At 36.6% G+C, this 22,558-nt stretch overlaps 1 protein-coding gene across 1 annotated transcript in view; it reads right to left on the reverse strand.

Annotated features, from left to right (window-relative positions):
• The window catches only part of LOC149550611 (SNARE-interacting protein KEULE-like), a 242,278-nt gene that overhangs the window by 84,687 nt on the left and 135,033 nt on the right, over nt 1-22,558 (reverse strand). Inside the window, exons 15-16 of the mRNA XM_089793601.1 lie at nt 8,261-8,386; nt 8,048-8,143 (exon numbers count right to left, since the gene is read on the reverse strand). Of these exons, the coding sequence (XP_089649727.1) occupies nt 8,048-8,143; nt 8,261-8,386 (222 nt within the window). The remainder of the gene's footprint in view (nt 1-8,047; nt 8,144-8,260; nt 8,387-22,558) is intronic.

The following is a 22,558-nucleotide window of genomic DNA, read 5'->3' on the forward strand; positions in this document are numbered from 1 at the left end:
GATTTATATAAGAAACCCTCTCATTCATTCAGGCTCATACAGAAATTTGAAGAGCAGATCGAGAATAGAAGTAAGATTTGAGGAGTTCAAGGAAGCAGATTTTTTGAGAAATTTTCTGAAATTGTTGAGGAGTTTTCTGGGAATTCACGTCAGAAGATTTTGAATCCTATCAAAAAGGAATTTTCTTTGCAGTGAGTTGTGGAATTTCATATTTCTCGCGCAAGTATTAAAAAGTGAATCTTGAAAGGAGTATGGAAATTTTGGCGAAAATCCAAAATCTTTGTCTTATGGACAAGTCATATCTGTTGTTTTTAATACTTTCTTTGCATAATCTTATGTATGTACGTTTTCTATTTTGCAGGAAAGGAAAATGGCAGAGACCAGGGGAACAAGAGAAACGCGAGGACAATTGATAAAGAATGAAAGGAGAGGATTCTATCCTGCATCCAAAATTGTGTCAAAGTGGATAGAAATTGGAGATACAAGTCTTGGCGGCCTTGATTTGAAAGATTTTAACCGGAGAATGCTCGGATATAACGACTATCACCCAACACACCTAGCTACAAAAATTGTGAGAAGTGGAATTTTCGCTGCAGCTGGTTTCCCTCCTTCTCTTCAGCATCCAGAGTTAATCGTGGAATGTACCAAGCATTACAGTCCTAGAGACAGAACCATCCGGGATTCTGAACGAAATATTCTGGCAGATTTTTCTCCGACATCCATTTCTGAAGCATTTGGAATTCCTTCAAATCCAAGGATGGTCACAGAAACACATGAGCAAGCACGGAGAATCTATACATCTGGAATCAATTTTTGTCAAGCAATAATCAACAAATGATGATTGAAAAATAATAGACCACATCATTCCAAGATTCCTAAAGAAATAGTATGGCTCGACTTGCACAGGGAATATAGTGATATGGTCATGATGTTGAGTCGCATATTTGGCATGCCTTATTCTTATAGGTTTAAATCTTGGATGTGGTATTTTGTTGAGCATGTAATGGAGGAAGGTGACAGAATAGATTGGGCTGGGCTCATAAGTGATAACCTAAATGAGCAGTTGATGAATCTAGAGCATACAAGGAGATTTTACATGAGCTCCTATGTCATCTACATGCTAGCACGGAGGACAAATTATGATGGACTACGATGCAAAGGACCAATTGGAAGCGGAAACCAACACCTCAAAGTCCACGAATGTTATCCGCATTTGCATTTCTATTCAAAGGATGATTAAATGAGGGTTAATGATATATTTGCCATGCGCATAGTAAGAACACTACAAAAGAGGCCACATATAAGAATGTCAATGGATCCAATGAAGTTGGTTGAAGAATATGGCGCCTGGTTCATTCAGTTTCCTACCTTTTCATACATCCGAGTTCAAGGATTCTCCACGGAGCCATACAAACTTCCCAGGTATCCAACGGATAAGATGGTCTTGTTAGAGCTTATTCGACAACTTACTGCCTATGACAAGATTCAGAAAGGGAAGAAGAAGTTGGGATTGCAGTTTCCAATTTCCATAGGAGAAGGGAAAACTGAGGTATGCCCATGTCTAAAAGCTACAAAGAAATCATCAGATGAGTTCCATTTCTTTCGCCTTCCGCTTTATCCAAAGAGGAATGATTTTGATCCTTTCAACAAGATCTCATTAGCGGGAGGGTCAAAGTACCAACCCAAGGTTCACCTTGAAGAATTTTGGGCCAATGTAGTAGACGAGAACGAGATTAGAAAAAGATTGCATTCAAGACTACCATTGAACATTATTAGAACATGCAACATATTCAAGGTTCCTGATCAAATGCAGGAGGACCCAAATGTCATGCGAAAAGGATTCAATCCAGAAATGACAGCTCAACCATTTGATTGGAAGAAGAAAGAAATTACAAATCTCGAAACCCTTTCAAAATGTAATGTCCCCTTTTTAGCATTCATAGCATGATGTTGTCGTTAGCCTATTTCCCCACGGTCCCGTAGACTAACCAAGACATTAATGGGACTTAGAGGCCATTTGGCCTAAATAGTTTCAGTTGCAAATTTTTCTGAGGGGTTTTGAGGCAACTTCGGGCATACTTACTATTTATAGTAAGTCATCTTGGGCATGGGCGGACATCTAGTGGCAACGATATGTCGATGGTAATTGTTTAAAATCGACAAGAAGACTTGTTTATCACTGATAAGATTTGTTATGCATTGATAAAGCTATTTTATAAAGTTAAATTTAAATATTTAACTTTATTAATGAATAGACTATAGTTTGTGAGAAATATTTAAATTAAAAGAGTCCCTTTTATTTTATAACACATTGGAGACATAAGTTACATAAAGGGAGTTATGTTTTATCCCACATTGAGAAAACGAAGGATGGAGCCCTTGTGAGAACACTATAAAAGAAATAGAAGAGCTTCTTTTAAGTATGCTTGGAAATATCAAAGAAATTGGAAAATTTGCTGGAGATTATGTCTCAATAGTTTGGAGGACGAAATCCCTTCAAGCTGGAAATCTAGACGCCATTGAAAGATATGGTCTTGAGATTCAACATAGTAGCAGTCCGAAAAAGCGGAACCGAAAAAGCAGGCTGAAAAAAGCAAGTACGAAAAAGCTGTCCGAAAAAAAAGGGAACCGAAAAAGCAGACTGAAAAAGCGGGTACGAAAAAGCAGGCCGAAAAAGCAGTTCGAAAAAAGCAAAGTAGAAGGGGCAGCATAGAAGAAAATTATTACAGCCATCTACAACCAGGTTCTTTGTTAGTATTGTTTTTTAGGGTGTTATAAGCTTTCATCTGTAAGTGTGCATTATACCAGCATTATCATTTTGTAATCCATGTAAATGCCAAAGTCTTGGCCATATTTCATGAGCATTGTAATTTTCATTGCAATTAAGAAGATAATAGTTGGTGGTGCCATTTAAGAAATTTAATATCATTATTTATCAGCCAGATAGTTTGCATACCAATTGTTTGTAAAAATGCCAGTTGGCTGTAGGTGTTCATTTCTCATGCTTAGATCATATATATGCACTGAATATTGTCAAAATTAGTAGCACACTCATGTTAGGTCATTGTGTAGTCCATTGTAGTCTTTTAGCACAAGATTCTCATTAATGCAAATTGAAGAAAAAGTCATTTGAAGCTAACTGAAATACTATATCAGTCATACGTCCCATGCATGTGAATTGTTTGATGAAATTCCTTGAGCTTTCATCAACATTTTTTGAGGGTAGATTTGAGGAGGGTCATTACAGTGGTATCAGAGCTTGCTTGCAAAGTGTTTGACGAAATGTCAAACAACTCAAGTATAAAAATTTTTGGTGTTTGAAGCAGTTATAACCTGTTGGGGTCATTACAATGGTATCAGAGCTTGCTTGCAAAGTGTTTGACGAAATGTCAAACAACTGAAGTATAATGTTTTTTGGTGTTTGAAGAAGTTATAACCTATTGGGGTTATTACACAAAACCGGTCTTAGATTTTACAAAGTGGTGGATCGAGCGTAAGCTTGAAAAATTAGTTGCACCAGCTAATGGATTCACATATAGGTTGCTTGGCCACAGACCACTCTGGGATGAAAGATCAAGACAAATATCTGAAGGGACTGTTGAAGAAAGGGGAACTCCATCCGAAGATGTAGGAACCAAGAAAGGGAAGGAGGTACCTCGAGAAAACCGTCCTAGGATTGAGGAAGTCATCCAAGAATCTCAAAATAAGAAGCAGAAACACGGAGATGCTCTCTCTTCTCCAAGTCGAACTCCAAGTGTCCAAGAGATAGAAACTTTTGAAAGGCAGGATGTAGGGACAAGTATAAGGAGATTTGAGCAAGAAGAGAATTTGGATAGGCCAATTCATGATAGGTTGAGTATAAATGCTTATGAAAAATCCACGCAAGAAAGAGGGAGAGATCAAGATATTGCTACAGAAGAAAGTCTTGCTACGACCTTAGAGCGAGAAATGATTAATGATGGAGATGGTCCACTAGAGGAAGAAACTTCAGGAGTAGCAATACATCTTCCAAGTGCCGAAGCTATAGTTCCTGAGGTTACAATGGATAGTCCAGGAGGTGAAGAAGAGATTGACATTCGAGCGGTCCAAAGGAAAGAACAATTGGTAATTCCGGGGGACCAAAGTATACCCATTCCGGAATGGTTGAGGCAACGAATTCAATTGCATCAACAAAAGGAGGTTGATCCAGCAATTGAATTACAGGAAATTTTGGACCGATCAAACCGATCAGAAGAACAAGGGAAAGCAAAAAGATATACTAAATTCATCAGAGGAGAATCAGGATCCAGAATCTTGCAGATTGTGACTCCCACAGTTGACAAAGGGAAAAATCAGATTGCTCCAGATGAATATCATGTTACAGAAGTAAATCTTGGTCGGGCCTCCCGAGAGCAAATATTGGAAGAATTTGATGACTCCACACAGGCTTTGAAGGATAGGCTGAAGAAAGTAGAAGAAGGGTATGAAAAGCAGAAAAGAGAAATTCGGGCCTTATGTCAGTACATCAATAACTTGCCTCATCCAGTAAGAGAGGAAGGTCCATCATTTGTCCCTCCAACAGGTGTTTCCAGTGAAGTGGTAGGTGATATTGACACAATCAAGCGTATTGATGAGGGTGCAAAGATTTGGATCGAAGGAATTCAGGAGGTACCTTCAAACATGCAGAAGAATTAGTGCAAGTGCACAATACGGCATTGGCTGCAATCTCTAGGATTCAGTGCATGGAGGAATCATGGGTGGATGAGCATATTTACCAAGAAGAGGTGATTGCCGACATTCAGAGTCTGATGGATACCCCAAAGCAAGAATTGATTGATGGTCAAGTTATCAGCGAGTGGGATTTCTATGATTTTATTCGATGGTACAGTGCAGTGATCATGGCTAAGGAAATGTTCGAGAGCTTTACCAGGGAATTCAGTCGATGGAAAAAGATTGTTGATAACATCAAGCAAGGAATATCAAATGCAGTTGCATCCTTGTTATCACAATGATTAGGGGAAGAGGAAATGACAACTAATAATCTGAAAGTCAAGTTAGAGGAATTCTTTCAGCTAAACATATATGGAAGAGATGATTTTGTGAACTTCTCCATCTTCTCAAATACAATGCACACTACTAAGGACTTACTACCAGATTTGGATGAAAGCTTGGGAAAAGCAGAAAGAGCAATTGCAGTTCTAGAATTCAAGCAAGAATCTGCACCAAGCATCAGTACAGAGGAGTTGGAAATAGTATTAGATCGATTTCGATCTTTCAGGCGAAGAAATCAAGGATAGATGCATTAAATGCAGAGTGGGTGTGCATAGGGATCATTTATTACACCTCACTCCTTAAATTAGCATGCATGGTGGGCATTTATTACCCACTACAGTAGTGGATTCCTTATGGCATTAATGTAGATTCCTTTCCATTGCCCTAACCCTAATTAGGGCTGATGTGGGATGATCTCAGCCATCGGTTATTGTGATCATCTGGGCCACCCATTTTAATCGAGGACCTATATAAAGGCCTCATTTCTCATTTGTAAAGGGAGATTTTTATGAGATTGTTGCTATGAGCTACTGAGATAATAAAGTTTTCAATGGAGTTTGGTGAATACTTGACGTGTCTTAGTGCTTGCTTGTTCTCCTAAATCTCTTCAAGTAGATTAAGTTTAGCATAGTCAATGTGTGGTGATTACAATGGAGAATATGATGGTGTATTGATGAATTCCTTTGGTTCATACTTTTGACGTTTTAGTGATTCTAATTCGTTGTGTAAAGTTAGCCTGAACCCCTTTCATGCATATGCTCAACTTCTATCATTTGTATACATTGTTCTTTATGATAGTGTATGCAGTCATATGAAAATCTTTGGCATAACCCTTGAAGATTGCACTGGTTCATGCTTAGTTGTAGTATAAGTTGGCGAAGCGGAATTCAGTAAATTGAGAAATTTGTCCACTAGAATACTATTTGTTGTTATTACTACCCTTAGGATTAGAATAGAATTCTTGAACCCCATCTTATTTAATTTTCTGCATATTCTGTGAAAAATCCAAAAAAAAAAAAAGCGCTTCATTGCAAAACCTTAAGATAGCTCCCTCATCCAGGATGGCTTGAAATGAATATGAATAAACACGTAAGGCCCCTTGTGATCATCAGCAAATCACATCAACCACCGATTTTATCCACAGTCAAGACCTGGCATTAAAGGAACGTTGAAGTCATTGTATGATCTTCTAGCAATCTTAGCATACACAAGACTTTATTCAAGAGAGGATAAGATATTTCGGTATTTTGTTCTACTGTTTGGTGAGTCATAAAACACACATCAACAGAACCCACAGTTATAGGTTCAATCTGCATTTGGAAGCTATTGTGACCATTGATTTTCCTGTTGGAGCCTGTGTTTGATGTATTTGTCCAGTGGGTGTAATTTTGGTTGACCCAGACTTATTGTTGCACGGCTTCAATCCTGAATCAGTCGCTTCATTAAATTTAGTCACTCCTTTTCTCATCAAAGTATTTCTTTTGTTTGGCCCTTTTATGGTCATTTTGTATGGCTGTCTATGTAATTCAGTTGGAATGTTTCATTTCAAGTGTTTCATTTCATAGATCCTATCATTATGATGTCTGCTTATGCTTGGTGAAAGGTTCCATGTGGCACTTGGCCCAAACATGTTTTAATTGGTTATTGTTGCTCTTATATAACCTGGTGATCTATACCACTGTGGAAGGTACATTAAATCTCCAGATTTTCTCTTTCACCAGCGCATGTTGAATGGAGAGGCCTTCTACTGGTTATTCCTTGAGACCCTTATTCACTAGTCTACTTCACATTTTGGCTGGCTTGTGTTTTGTATCCCAACGCTTTTCTTCCTTCTTAGCAAGTTGTGATCAAATTCACTGGCACTATAGGTCCCATGTTTTGTGATTTCTGATCTCGATTGGTGAAATCTTTTGTTTCAGGATCGACTTTCACAATCATTCAACAACATTTTTAATTAGTGGTGCATACCCAAGCCCATATTCTTCAGTCCCAACCAATCTGTGATGGATTGGCATCGTCCTATTTGATCAGGGTTCCGTTGTAGATGCAGGCGATTCTGTGATTATGGTCTGGTCAGCCTGATTTGCATATATTGTGCACTTTCCCTCATTGAATTGATGTTTTAAATATCCTAGGGCCTGTGCCATGGGCATGAACAGCACCTAATTATTGCAAAGAACATTGAGTCTCCCCTCATTTTTTTTGTTTCATCAACTATTCAGAGGCTACTGTATCATTTTGTTGTGAATTTCATAGGGTACAAATTTTCAATAGTAGCATCATTTTTGCCATCTGTGTAGATGTATAGTTCAATGGATTTGCAAAAAGGACAATTTCACTTCCATCACTTGTACAGAGCCGAATTTGTTTTTTCTATCAACTGTGTGATGCAGCTGTATCGGTATCATCCCAATGCAACATATATGGCAAGTAATGACTTGGAGATGTTTATCTAAATATTTAGGCCCTTGGGAGTTCTTCAGTGAACCTAAAGCCTGTTGCAGTCATGTGCATGAACCAAAGAAGGTTCAAGAGAGCTCCTAAATGCCTTAAGAAATCAAGTAGTTATGCACCGATTCATGTACATTTTGAGAAACACAGTGAAGACAACACAACCATAATGGAGTACTTAAGGTGGCTAAGAAAGCAAGTGATTCATAATAGGTTCTAAAGAGAATTTGCAAGCATTAGGATGATATTGAAAATCTTAAAGAGAGAGTCCCGTGAGGCTATCTATATGTTGGAACAAAATGCTAATTGAAATACAAATGTATTGATAGGTAAATCAAGTTGAAAGGGCAATGAAATACAAAACCATGCATGTTATTTCATTAGAACAGCATATATTAGAATTGAGTATCAACATAAATTGAGTATCAACATAGGTTAAAGGAACAAACTTTGTGAAGGAAAATAGACAGTACAATGAAAACTTTCTATACAAACAATATGGTGCCACAGATGTCATTCCTTCAAACATGTAGCGTCCTATGAAACAAGTGGGGAATCAACTGACCTGCTTCCACTGAAGACTCTTTTCACCAGCAAGTTTGTCTGGATTAATTGCTGCATAGATCATTAGTAATCGTAGCTTATTTTCAGGAGTAATATTCTGCATACCAATGGATAATACAAGTGTTAATATTTCCAAATGGATATCTATTTCATAGAGAATAAAGTAATTTCTCATATAAGAAATTGGAACTTTAACAATGTTGAGAAAACATACCTCCTTTGTCTTAAGCATATTTAACAGCTCCTTCGTTCCTGCATCCCCAAAGACCATGTCTTGCTCCAAATGACCAATTTCACTTAATTCTTGCTCCTTAATTTTTTCATTTAGTTTTGCAGCTATCTAAGACAGAAACAAGATCATCTGTAAAGAAAATGACTTCTACATTGTACTGAAAAAAATATAAATCTAAGAGAATAAATGTCTACTTGAGCAGATCTAAGATATGAAGCATTTACTTGAGTGCATCCGATTCCAACCATCAGTTTGTCAAAGGCAGAAAAACTGTTTTAAAGAGAATGGATTTCTCAGGAGTGTTATTTTGAAAGCCAACAAGCATCAGAAGAAAAAAAATGCAGAAATATATCAATACTCAAATGCAACTTTTATTAAGGGTAACCTAGACAATCAACAACCTAGAACTAGAAGCTCATTTCTGTGACAAAAACACAACTTCCAATTCTTATATTTCTAACTAGATTTAGCTAGGCTTTATGGACATTCAATAACAACAAATTCATATCCGAAAAAGAACAATTGATTAGAAAATAGTAACAATATAATTGATGGCCTGTCTATGTAAATTAAAAAGCATGTAATTGGGCAAATAAACAAATTAGAAACACATAAGCCTCACTTAGAATAAACTATCAGTTAAAACTTGAAAAGGAAAGCGAAGGCAGCAAAGAACAAAAGAAGAATGAAAGAAATTACATAAATATCCATGAATAACCAAAGTTAGACAATGGGACTTAAATAGAAAAAGCAATAACAATAGTATTTGAAAGTGAAATAGAAATCCACACTAAAATTAGATAAAATACACATCAAGGCCACAAGCTAAGAACATAGAAGAAGATGGACCAAAACACAAACGCTAGAATGTAAGTGAAGATAGGCTACTCAGTCTAGTGTCGCAAAAATTTACATATAACCATGAGAACAAGTCCAATGCCAAACATGAAAATATCATTAAAAGACTCAAAAAAGTGCCACTCAAATGATCTCCTAGTTCAAATGCTACCAAATATATCAAGCTCGTGTCAATAGAATCCACCTCTTGATGGCATGCATAAAATCAATTTCAATAGCACCTCAAGAGGCAACCTAGACACTTCTAGGGCAGGTTGTATTATCAAAGACTCTCGGGGAAATATGGTCAAAGCTTCATCCAAAAGGTTGAGGATCTCCTAGTTCAACTACTACCAAATATATCAAGCCCGTGTCAATAGAATCCACCTCTTGATGGTATGCATAAAATCAATTTCAAGAGAACCTGAAGAGGCAACCTACACACTTCTAGAGCAGGTTGTATTATCAAAGACTCTCAGGGAAAAGCGTCTTCCAAAAGGTTAAGGCCAACATACCAATAGTGAAGGCTCAAAGATATTGGATAACATATCTCCTTTGCAACAAATCCTTGTTTTTGTGAAGGAAATTATATTGTATATTGTTTCTCAAATTAAGCCATTGATTAAAAAATCATTAACATTGACATCAATATTAGTTATGCTTGTAACATCTTTTGGAATATGACAAGGCCATTTAAAATATAAATGCATTAAAACATTAGTCAGATAGAGTATAGATGACAAGGTAATATTCATTACTCAAAATTATGGAAATTTCATGTGCAATAGTGATAAGGCTATTCACATCAGTATTCATCAATGCTCTCAGTCAGCAAGGTTCCTCAGTGTTGAAAAACTCTCCAAAACTCTTTTGACTCGTTAGTATTCCTGAGTCAAAATGCTAGGCAAGTTACTTTCACTAAAACTCATCATTGTGTTTTTCCTATTAACTCCCAAGAAAATGCAAAAAATTGCAAGTTTTGTATTAAAAACTCTAAAATTGTTAAAAAAGGGATGAATGGAGTGAAGGGAATAATTATTGCATTAACAATGAACTCTTCAATAGAGTTTACAGATGTTATAATAGCGTAATCTAAAAATAGACTTAACTGAGAAAAAATAAAAAGATAGCTTGTGAGCGGTTACTCAAGAATTAGGAAATATTGAGAAGGGTAAGATTCAGATAGAATGGGCTATGAATACATCTAAAGAGACAATGCTGAATGCTCAAGAAGACGAGGAGGGAAAAAGCAGACCAAGAGAGGATCTCGGGAGATCAAAGGAAAATGATATTCTAGGTTGTGATGAGGAAGGATGGGAAGAATTAGGTGACTTTTTGGGATTGGATTTGATCTCAAAAGGTGATCAAGCTAGAAGTCATGAAGTGCTTTGGAGAGTGGTTTTTGCACTCAATGAGAAGGATGAGCTAAATCCTGATATAGGTAATAACCAAAAAAAGGAGACAGACGGAGGTAGCGGGCTCGGTCTAGCCCAAACTAGATTGGCAAAAGTGGAGGCTGATTATACCAAGATTAGTAGGAGAAGAGGAGAAAAAAATCTTGAAGTGACCTTAAGAAGGAAGATGTGCAGGCCATGGGTCAAGACAAGATAGATGTTGGGAAGGGGAACTGCCTTCCGAATGAGTCATGAAGCTCATAACCTCGAATGTTAGGGGCCTGAATGCCCCTAACAAACAATACTTATTTAAGTATTGCAGTAAGACATTTGAGGCATACATTATTATGTTGCAGGAAACTAAGATAACATAAGATAAATTATTAATGTCCAATAGGAGACCACAAACAAGCCTAAGGGATTGAAAGTACAAACAAAGGCTAGAAAGCAGTAGGACCACCGAACGGTGTCCGAGAAAAAGGAAACCAATGAAGCAAAAGCAAAGAAAGAGAGAAAACCCCACAAAAGAGAAACCGTGAAACAACTAGCGGTTCGTAGTCGTCAAAAAGTAGCTCAAAAATGAAGGATAACTATCCATGTGCAGAGAATTCCAAACCCATCGCTGGAAAGCGGAGGACTGCTATCGCTGATGGTGCATGTGTGTGTGATCTCTGCATTGTCTCACTAATCTGGTGTAACTGTAAGTAACAATGGACGGGCTACCAGACCTCTTGGTTCCTCTAGGAGAGGTAACCACAGTGAATTAGGTGATAAGATGATGAGGGGACATAGATCCACGGGGGATAACTCCCGTAGAGTGAGATCACAAAGACAGAAAGCCTCGTGAAGATTGTAGGGACTGGAAGTATTTAGTAGAAAGTTAGGTATATGGCAACTGGTTGGAGAGCCAGCACTGGGCGCCTTCGCAAGATTAGGTATTCTTTGGAACCCCAAGATAGTATCCGTCCTTAAAATTAGGAGTGTAAGGTTTTAGATAGTAGCAGAAATTAGGAGCATAACCAGTAACTTACATTTTATGTTGATTAATACTTACAAACCTATTCAAATCCAAGATAAAAGGATGGTTTGGGAAGAGATTGGGGATGTGTTTTCAACCTTCCCTAAACATAATTTTACTATAGGAAGAGACTTTAATGCAATTCTTAGCCTCAATGAGAAATCTGGAGAATTGACTAGAAAATCTGAAACCTTGATAGAGTTTAGAGACCAGGTTTACCGACATGAGTTGATGAGAATTAAGACAGGAAATGGCATCTATACTTGGACTAATAGACGCTTAGGATTTAGCAATATTGCAGAAAAACTAGATAGATTTTTCTTCAAAGAAGATATCATTAACTTTGATAAAGCATTTGATACCTCCATGCTTCCTTCCTCATGCTCAAATCATTACCTGGTTTCACTTGTAATAAAAGATATGGGCAAACCCATGAGATGAGCCTTCAAATTTGAAAAAATGTGGTTTAAAAAAGTAAACTTTGTGAACTCTTTGGAGGAATGGTCAAAGAAAGAAAAATTTGAAGGCTCCAAAGCTTTTGTATTCATGTCAAAACTAAAAGCTTTTAAGGGTGAGTTGAAAAAATGGAATAAGGACCATTTTGGTAATATTTTTTATACTAAAACATAGATAGAGCAAGAATTAAAGGACCTAAATGGGAAGGTTCTTAAGGAAGATATGGATCAGATGAGCTACACAAAAGAGAAAGAGTTACTTACGAATCACAAAGACATATAGGCAAAAGAAGAAATCTTTTGGAGACAAAGGTCTAGGGAGATCTAGCTAGAGGAAGGAAACAAGAATACTAAGTTTTTCCATAATAGCCCCAAAAGCCAGAGGAACATAAAACTAATTAAGTCTATCAAGAGAGAGTATGGGACAATAGTGAAAGATCCTAAAGGGTTAGCGGAAGAAGCAGTCAAATATTTTAAGGATGTATTAAACAATTGGGAAGGATGCTCAGGACTCTATTATCAGCCGTATTCTGAAAATTCTTGATGATAGCCATAATAAGTTTCTGAATGCAAGATTCATAATGGAAGTTGAGGTAACCCTTAAACAGCTACACCATGATAAGTCCCCACAATCGAATGGGTTTCCAATATCCTTTTATCAAAAAAGTTGGTCCTTAGGTCAAGAGCTAACAGAGGTTATCGAGAGTATTAGAAATTTTGGTAAACTCTTAAGAGACGTAAACAATACTCTGATAGCCCTCATCCCCAAGGAGGAGGCTGGTAGCTAGGGTGACTAAAGACCTATCTCTCTTTGTAATACTTTATATAAAATCCTAACCATATCTATGGCCAATAGAATCAAACGATTTCTTCCTCTAATTATCGCTCATGAGAAAATTGACTTCGTCCCAAGGAGGTTTATTTTAGATGAGCTAATAATCTCTCAAGAAGCCTTTCATTTGGTGCAACATAATAAGGAACCTAGTATGCTTACCAAGTTAGATATTAAGAAGGCTTACTATAAAGTAGACTTGAAACTTCTCTATAGGTGTTTTAAAACCTTTGGGTTTTCAAAGCAATGGGTTAACCTTGTCTAAGAGTGCATCTTGAAACCCAAAATATTGGTTTTAGTTAATATTTCTCTAGAGGGTTACTTCGATATCTCCAAAGGCCTTAGGAAATGTGACCCCCTATCGAAATTTGCATTTCTTATCATGAAGCATTAGGTCAATCGTTTTCCAAGGCTAGGGACAGAGAGGAGATCAAAGGTATCAAAATAACCAACAAATTGGAACCAACGACTCGTCAACAATTTGTAGATGATACAATGTCATATGATAAGATGGATATATAACAGGCTAAGAATATTATGACAGTCTTGGGGGCTTATTCTTTAGAATCTAGTCAAATGATAAATAAATATCAATTGGATATTTTCTTTTTTAATACTTATGATGAGAGTACGATAGAGATTTGTCGTATCTTGGACTTTAGGAAAGGGAACCTCCCTAACAAATATTTGGGAGTACCCTTAGATAAAGGATCCAGAAGCAATCACCTCTGGAGTAGTATTCTTAAGAAAATCGATAAGGTTGTCCTCAGTCGGAAGGTTAACTATGCTAAATTCAGTTCTCCTCTCTCTTCCTATATATCAAATATGCCCTACTTCAAGATTCCTTTGGATATTCAATAATTTAAAACTGAAAATTGGCAATGTTCAAAAAATAAGGGACGAGTGTCCCTTATTGTATTCGACAAGTTATGTAGATCTAAAGAAGATGGAGGAGCAAAACTCTAAAACATCAGACATCAAAATCTAACTTTGGGAACGAAGCTAGTTTGGAGGATGTTTAGAAACCCAAATCTCAAATGGGTCAAGCTCCTTAGATATAAGTATTTAGAGAGTAGCAATAATCTCAGCATTTTCAGAAATTCATTTTACCCAATAACTTCAAAATATTGAACTTTATGAAAGAATGTAGGAGTATCGTTAATGAAGGCATCTCTTAGAATATAGGATATGGTGGCTCTTCCCTTTGTTGGGATAAGTCCTAAAGTACTATTCATCATAGATGATCAACAAACTATAAGTAATCTTAGGCACCAACAAGGCATTTTAGTCAGAGATTATTCAGAATTCCCTTATGGTAATCCATCTTTTGGTTGGAATTGGAAGATAGGAAACACACAAGAGATTCTAGTAGAGTTCAAAAACAAATTAATGGCAATTTTAGGCTCTAGGTTCATCTCGCCAAGATTGCATTGTGATACAGCTGTCTAGGCCAAACCTAAAAATGGGGAATATAGCTCAAAGGTAGGATATCTTTCTCTTTACCAACAAAGATAGTTAGATAAAACTAAGCTTCCACTCCAATTGCGATGGGATAAGGAGTGCCTACCAAAGGCAAGAATGTTTGCATGGATAGCATTACATAAGAGGATCTTTATAGCGGAGAAGCTCTATAAGAGAGGCTATCAAGGGGCCCTTGAGGTGTGTTCTTTGTAAAAAGGAAGAGGAATTAGTTAACCATCTACTCCTGAATTGTGAATTCTGTAATAAGTGTTGGTATTGGTTGTTAAGCAGGCTCAACTAGAAAACGGCACTGCCAAGAGATGTAACAGGCCTCTTTTACAATTATCCAATACTGAAAAAGAAGGATGTTTGCATTAGCTTGTAAATTGTAGCACCCTCAATCCTTAGTTGGGAGATTTGGAAAGAAAGGAATGGAAGCATTTTCAATGATAAAGAATTCAGTTCTACTCAAAATCATCAACAAAATAAAACCAGCTAGGAAAGAAAGGAATAGAAGGATTTTCAAGGATAAAGAATTGAGTTGTACTCAAATCATCAACAAAATCAAACCAGCTATAGTAGCAGTAAATTGTAGGAACATGGTGCAGAAGAAGGACAAAACTTTCTCCCATTGGGACAATAAGATGGGGCTTAAATGGCAAGGCATGACAATTGCAACCTATGTGGGTAACAGTCCTAACTTTTTGATTAAATTAAGACAAGTGTATAGATGGAAGCCGCCAGGGCAAGGATGGTTTAAGATGAACTTTGATGGGGCTACCAGAGGCAACGTTGGGATAGTAGTTATTGGTTGTTGTTTACATAATCATAGAGGGGAACTAGAAGTTGAACTAGCTAAACCTTTGGGTGTAACCTCAAACAATGTAGCAGAATTTCCGGCCCTATTGGAAGGTTTGAGAGTGTGCAAGAAATTGAACATTTCAAGGTTAGAGAATGAAGGGGATTCAACTATAGCAAAAAATGTTGTATTGAAAGGCAAAATTTCCAAATGGAAACTCAAATATCTTATTCAGCAATGTTTAGAAATAATTATACTATTTAAACATGTCACTATCAGTCATATTTATCAAGACAACCTAGGAGCTGATGGGTAAGTAAAGGAATTCAGAGCTCCTAATTTGTCATAAGATACTATGCAAGTTAGGGGTAATGTAGAGGATAGTATATGTTTAGTTTTTTCTAGGTTATGTTATTATAGGTGGTTCAAAGACACAAGGATCTTTTAACCATTTTACATCATGCGGTCCAAAAATAGTTCATAATATTATCATTTAAGGCATCACAATGAACTCATATGTTTAGAGCAAAGTAAAGAAAGAGTTAGGCATGATTTTAATTTTCCCCATCTTGGGGGTCCATTGTAATTGTATCGTCTTGTTATCACCCAACACGGATTATAGGGACTTACGTGGCGGTAGTTAGTATAGATAACAAAGATAATAGTAAGCCTTGAAATGATTTTTCATCATAGCACAGTGATTGGGTCATTATTAGATAGGATTTGTGGATTAGAGCACTCATTAAACAGAAACTTGTTGTCTTGTCCTTTATCCTTAACAACTTCCAGAGCATATGGCTCTAGCTATGATGGATACCCCAATCCACATGAAACCTACGAAAAAAGAAATGTCCTTCAGGGGTGAGATAATGATTTCAATTCGGCAACAATTAATGTACTTTCTTTTCTTACTCTACAGTCAATGGGTTCACCCTTGAGTTGTAGGGTTGAGATGCTAGATATTGTTTACACTTGGTGATGAGATGCTCATCTCCAATAATCAAGTCGTCAACATAAGGCATGTGAATTAACATATCATCATTTATTGCCTTGAAGTAAAGGTTCGGATCTACATTATTCTTGGAGAACCCTATTCTAGAAAGATAATTGTCTATCCTCTCATACCAAGCTCGAGGAGCCTGTTTAAGAGCATATATATGTTTATTCAATTTACAAACATTAAAAACATCACCATAAACCACAAATCCCTCAGGTTGTTGTAAGCACACTTCCTCTTCTATAATGTCATTGAGAAAAGCATTCTTCACATCCATTTGGTGAATTTTCCATCCCTTTGATGGGGCAATAGCAATCCGGACTTGACAAAGGTGTATCTATGATACACAGTAGGGTCTCTAGGCTTGATAGCAAAATTCATAGGTTCATTAAGGTTATTGTCTTCTATAGGTACTTGTGTCTCCCTTTGAATCTCATAAGCATGATTATCTTCCATATCTTGAGGAGATTCGTCATCTATTTTATTAAGTCTTCAGATCTTTTAAATGCAACATCTTCTTTAAATATTACATCCCTGCTAAGATCAATTAATTTTTTGTCTACCGAGTCAAGCTTTAAGTTGTACAACAATACATGTACAATCGATCATTGTATAATCTTTCTTGATCGTATGGTAATTGCCTGTACGATGAGTTCCCCTCATGTTTTATAATTTTATTTTATTTTTTCATTTTTTATATAATCTGAATAATTACCTATGGTTGGACCTTCGTGCCTAAACAAGGTTGTCTCCTTTGGTGATACAACTTCAACTTTGGTCATTCACTACTCTAAGACTTGTTGATCATCTAGAGTTGATAGCTTTATAGCTCCATTCTCCCCCACTTCCCAAATTCTATATGGACCGAGCCATTATACATTAAACTTACCCAATCTTTATTTCATTGCAGCAATTATACTTTAAAATCATTTGTCTGTACATGAAGTTCATGTGTCAGATATTTTTGTCATTCCACTCTTTTTTACTGTACTGGGTTGCCTAGGTCACCCATTAAGCCATATGTATCTATTCATCCTTCCTATTCAATATGTACAATATTTCTCGCAGTTTCTCCGTCTAACCAAGTCATTTCTCGATGGCTATCTGAAGGCTAGGTACCATGAACTTCGTCGATACGATGGCTTCCCAGCCATACATCAGTCGAAAAGGCATTTGGCTTGTTGCAACTTTATAAGTAGTTTTGTAGGCCATAATACCAACAAAAGCTTTTCCTCTTGATCCTCCTACTCAAAAGCAAAGGACTTATAGATGACGGAGACCAATATCTTGTTTGTGGCTTTTACTTGCCCATTGGCTCTACAATATTAAAGGCTTGGCAAAGAGTGAAATATTTAAACTCAGTGGTTAGGAGTTTCACCACATGGTTCACTAAATCCCTCGCTCGATCATTGGTGAGTTAGACTAGGATGCAATACCTTTTGCTGATCTACTCATATATTAACCTTGTCGTGCTCAAGGCTCAATTATTCGATAGGGCTTGTACTTCAGCCCAATTAGTCAAATACTTGGTCGTCACCACTATATAGTGACCTTCATGCACAACTTGCCTTTAACAAGTCAATCAAGTTGAATCTCCATCATTCAAATATCTCATGTCCATGCGAGGGATTGAGGGGCATAAAGTTTCTCAAGTGGTTTTCTCGCCCTCTAGCAAGTGTCACACCCTATTACCCATTTACTAGCATTATTATATAATGTAGTCGACCATAACCTTATGAGGAACAGCCTCTGAGATGTGGTGTTTGGCCCCATGTGTCGTCCTGCAAGCCCTTCATGCGTCTCTCTTAGCACCCCAAGGATTTCTTATTCATGTTTTGTAGCTTTACTCGGATAAATTAGATCAAGATATATATATATATAAGAGTTTAATTATGATAATGAAAAAACATGTCCCATGAAGGGACATGTCTATTCTCTCACTCTCTTATAAATATAAGGGGAGGCTACTATTGGAAAACACATACCAAACACATGGCAATGCTTAGTACATTTGCAACAATCCCAAAAATCAACATGGTATCAGAGCCATGGTTGTAAATGCACACTATTAAGCATGGATACTATGTCCAAAACAATCAGGTTCAGTAGAAATGTATATAAAGCTAGACCCATACGAATATGATGAATTCCACATTTTGGTGGAGGCAAAGGCTTTAATAGTTTTGAAAATGGAAGCGAGAATTCTAAAACCTATCACCTCCCTTATATCAAGCACATTATGGTGTTAAATATTACTATTATATATAATAATGTGATAAGGTGGAATCGAGAACTCTCAAAGGCATATGAAAATGAAGACCTGCATAATCTAGTGGAGAAATTGAAAGGTGTGCGATACATGCCAATGGATAAGGAGAAATTGAGAATCATTAAGATCAATAGCCTCTGTCAAATGATTAGTGTACTCATACAACCATTCAAATGACTCTTTCATTACGATAATAGATAATAGTCTATTATTAGTTAATGGTAATATATTGTATATATTTAGTTAGCTTTAGTTAGTTGTAGCTTTTTTAGCTTTCTTTCAGCTAGAATAGAATGTTTCTATTCTTTACGATTGTTTCCAAAGGAAACATTATTCCATTCTTTCGTAAATAAAGACCTCTCGGTCTATGTTATTAACAAGCAAGTATTTTACCAATTACTCTGTAATATGGTATCAAAGCCAATAATTTTAAAAAAATCAACAAAATTTATAATTTCTTTTGAAATTATTTGTTTAAATTTTTAGATATTATTGCAGTCAATTTCTGTACAACCCACCTAAGGTTTCTGCCTTGAGAAATTTGAATGCTAAGAAACACGTCTCCATTTTTTGCTACAAATAATGACTGCATTGTTGCTAGGGTTTTCTCCAAATCATAATTGTGCCTTCTCAAAATCGCGATTTTTTCTTGGGCATTTTTTTCTGCTAAATTGCGATTTCTAGGCGTGCTTTCTTCTTCTACAACATGCAGTTTCCTCTTATGTATGGTTTGCCCATGTCTGCAAATCACTGGCGTCATTCAAACATTGAAAAGACTCGCATTTTGCTCTACAAACTCGCAATTTTTGGAGGTCCAGCATCCGGAGTTTCATGGCATTATTTTTTGGGTGTAAAAACATATCTCTATGCATCCAATCTTAATACTTCCTGCCACCTCAAATAGACGCCTCTCTGGTATGAAAACACTCTTCTTCTTTTTTACTGCGAATGCCATTTTTCCTGTTGTTTTGACCTCCATGGTCCCCAACCTAATTATTTCTTGAAACCCTAATTTTTTGAGCTCGAAATTTTACTTTAATTTAAGATTCTTTTGTGGGTTTTTTGAGAGCTCAACTAGGTTGTCGACAGATTTTTCTGGGTACCTCAATTTTTGAGCCAGTTGATCCAAAAAATGACAACATTTTTCTTCTGGGTTTTTTGAGCTCTCTTTTGGGGCACTCTCCAAATTTTCTAGGTCTTCCGCTTTTCGCCTCAAAGAATGCACCTTCACAAATTTTCACATTTTTCATTGAAAAATGTGCCATGGCTTCTCTGACAAACATTCTGTCAAGCACAACTCCAAATTCAATGGTCGAAATTATGGCACTTGGAAGCAGCAGATAATCACAATTTTTGAATATCGAAACACCGATCAACTTGTTCTGGGTGTTATGAAGCGTTCAACTACTCTTGGTCCCGATCAACATACATGGGATCTGAATAATCAAGAGGCAATGATGCTTTGCAAATTATCTGTGGTTGATGATCAGCTCTCTCAGTTTTCATCTGGCAAGACAATTGTTGAGATCTGGACACATCTCATAGTTCTTTATGAGACTTTTGATAAGTGCAGAGCTTTCTTTTTGAAGAACACTCTATTTTCTATTGTCATGGATGAGCGAACCTCATGTTGGTTCCCAAAACCGCAAATTGGAAATCCAACAGCCTGCCACTTCTCCGATAGGACTTCCAAACAGTTCTGGCCAACAAACGGGAACGGCTTCAATTCCCCTACACTTTGGGCTCCCCTACACCCAGGCGGGTAAACCTTCACCTTAACACTGACTGTCTAGTTCAAGGCTTTTCTAGAGCGAATTTAAGCTTTGGAGTTCTCGAGTTGGCAAGGTCCTCAAACTCGATGAAATTGAAACTAGATGCCAGATAATAGTTGAATGTTTTGTATAAGGTTTTAAATAATTGATTTGATGTTTGCAGGAAGGAAATTATAAATTTTCTGACTTCAATAAAAAGAACAGTGCCTCTGCTCATCGACCAATAAAGTCAACTTCAGTGAATTATCACATACAACTTTATAATGTTCAATGCACTTATACTGCCAACAATTAAATAATCAAGATGCGACGGGTCAATTATTACGCAATCTTTTAAATTAGTCCAGATTGAATTTTAACTCCTCTAGGAGACAAACTGGACACAAATACAAAAACAATTATTTATTTCACACTATCTGTGATTATCAAATTTAAATGATAAATGACCATGTCCACTTATCTAACATTTGAATTGTCTACAGAATTCCAAAAATAATTATAAAGGACGATTCACCTGCAGTTTAAATCTCCATGCCATTTAAAAATAAACAAAAGACATTTTATTTTATTTTAAAAATAAAATAATGGAATTTATATTACAAAGTCATAAGAAACTCCTTATTCCTCCATACAATAAATATATAAATATAAAATGCTCCTGAGAGTGTATGAGTATAATTGTCTGAATATGTATGATGATGTCCCTTTTGCCAATAATATATCCTCCTTTAATATATTTTCCTTCCAAGCAAATGATGTGTCTGTTGGGGAAAGAAACATCTCTTTGGTTTATACTCTTTAATAAACACACCAATTCACTTTCATAAACTTTTTCTATTATCTAAATTTTAATTATCGAGCTTTTATGAATGTATCCTTTGCTGCAAATAATTTTATTATCGAGCTTTTATGAATGTATCCTTTGCTGCAAATAATTTTGACCCATGAAAACACTAGTAGGGCTTTTTAATCGTGTCTTCATCGAGAGCAAATAAAACGCTTGGCAGAAATCGCTTTCAATTTGTTTTTGGATGTCGATGCTGGATAGGATAAGCTGAGTCTTGACAAGGATCGTAGGCATTTTGATCACCCATTTCTAGAGATGTTTTCCCTTTTGCTAGGCGTGTGAATAGAAAATCTGGCCTTCAACAATTTGTTCTGTACTGGGCAAGTTTGGGTCTTTTATCTTTCTTATCGTACTCAGGTTCCTGGACATTAGATAGTGTTCTGAGACAAGTGTATGTTGTTCCTGAATTTGAACATGACTTGGCGCCTCAATATTCATTGGATTTTTTTTTTTAAATAAATGCAACACTTATGGCTATCTTCCTCTTCACGTGTGTTGATAGGCTCACAGCAGCATCCCTATGTGTAAGGCCTTCATGTTGAGTGTCGTTCCTTTATCTTTGATTGAAGTTTTGACCATGTCCAAGAAATACAATGGAGACTCATTTTTATCAAATGCCGAGTTGAGAACTAGCGCAATCCCCTGGGCATCAATAGTTTCAAAAAGATTTGATTCCATTATAGCCACTATAGTTTGTATTCTTTCAAATCCAGATACCCTGGTAACTATAACAAAAACTTCCTCATCAAGAGACTCTACTTCATATTTGATATTTCCGCTTCCTTCATCTTTCTCTGGAGCAACTGTGTGGCTAAACTTTAAGAATCTAGAATACTTTGACTTGAATAGTCACAACACTTTCAGGGATTTACATATACATCTTCCAATGCCCAAGCTTCAAGTTTATTCATTCCTCTTTGTGCAGTCATAGATATTATCACTGTTACTTCATTTTCTTAAAGGCTGCAAAGCTAATATTTATAGTGAATCTAACTACATAACTTGCTCAACTCATTAATATGAAAGGGTGAGGATGGCATGTCTCCTACAATTAGAAACATCACTTTTAACAACCTGAACATCAACACATCCAAGACTCAACAAATATCAGACCTATGAATAATCTGTGGTTCAAATCTGGCATCAGCAATACGTGTTTAAGTCTTGAAAATTAATCCTCAAATGGTGATCCTCAATTCACAAAAATTTTGAGCTCCATCACCTCACTCCAAGCACACCGTATAGGATTCAAGAAATCCGTGATCAGTTGCTTGCCATTGGTCGCAAGATAAAGGAAGAGGACATTGTGGTTATCACTCTTCGGAGTTTACTAAAGTCCTATGAGCATTTCATTGAGACTCCCAACATCACATTTTCTGGTGTTGATCTGAAGTATACTGATCTTTGCACACTTCTTCAACAAGATCCATAGAAACAACAATTCAGTAGTAGTTCCACCTCCACCTCCACAGAGCAAGCCTTTGTTGCTAAATCCTTTCAGAACGATAAAGACAAGTTTCAACAGTCGTCTCAGCAGATGTTTGTTGCTCCAACATCAGATGGAACCTGGAAGAAGAACATTCAATGCAACTACTGCCA

This window comes from Cupressus sempervirens, chromosome 7, assembly GCF_028749045.1.
Source record: "Cupressus sempervirens isolate cs-2001-9-10 chromosome 7, ASM2874904v1, whole genome shotgun sequence".
Taxonomy (NCBI): domain Eukaryota; kingdom Viridiplantae; phylum Streptophyta; class Pinopsida; order Cupressales; family Cupressaceae; genus Cupressus; species Cupressus sempervirens.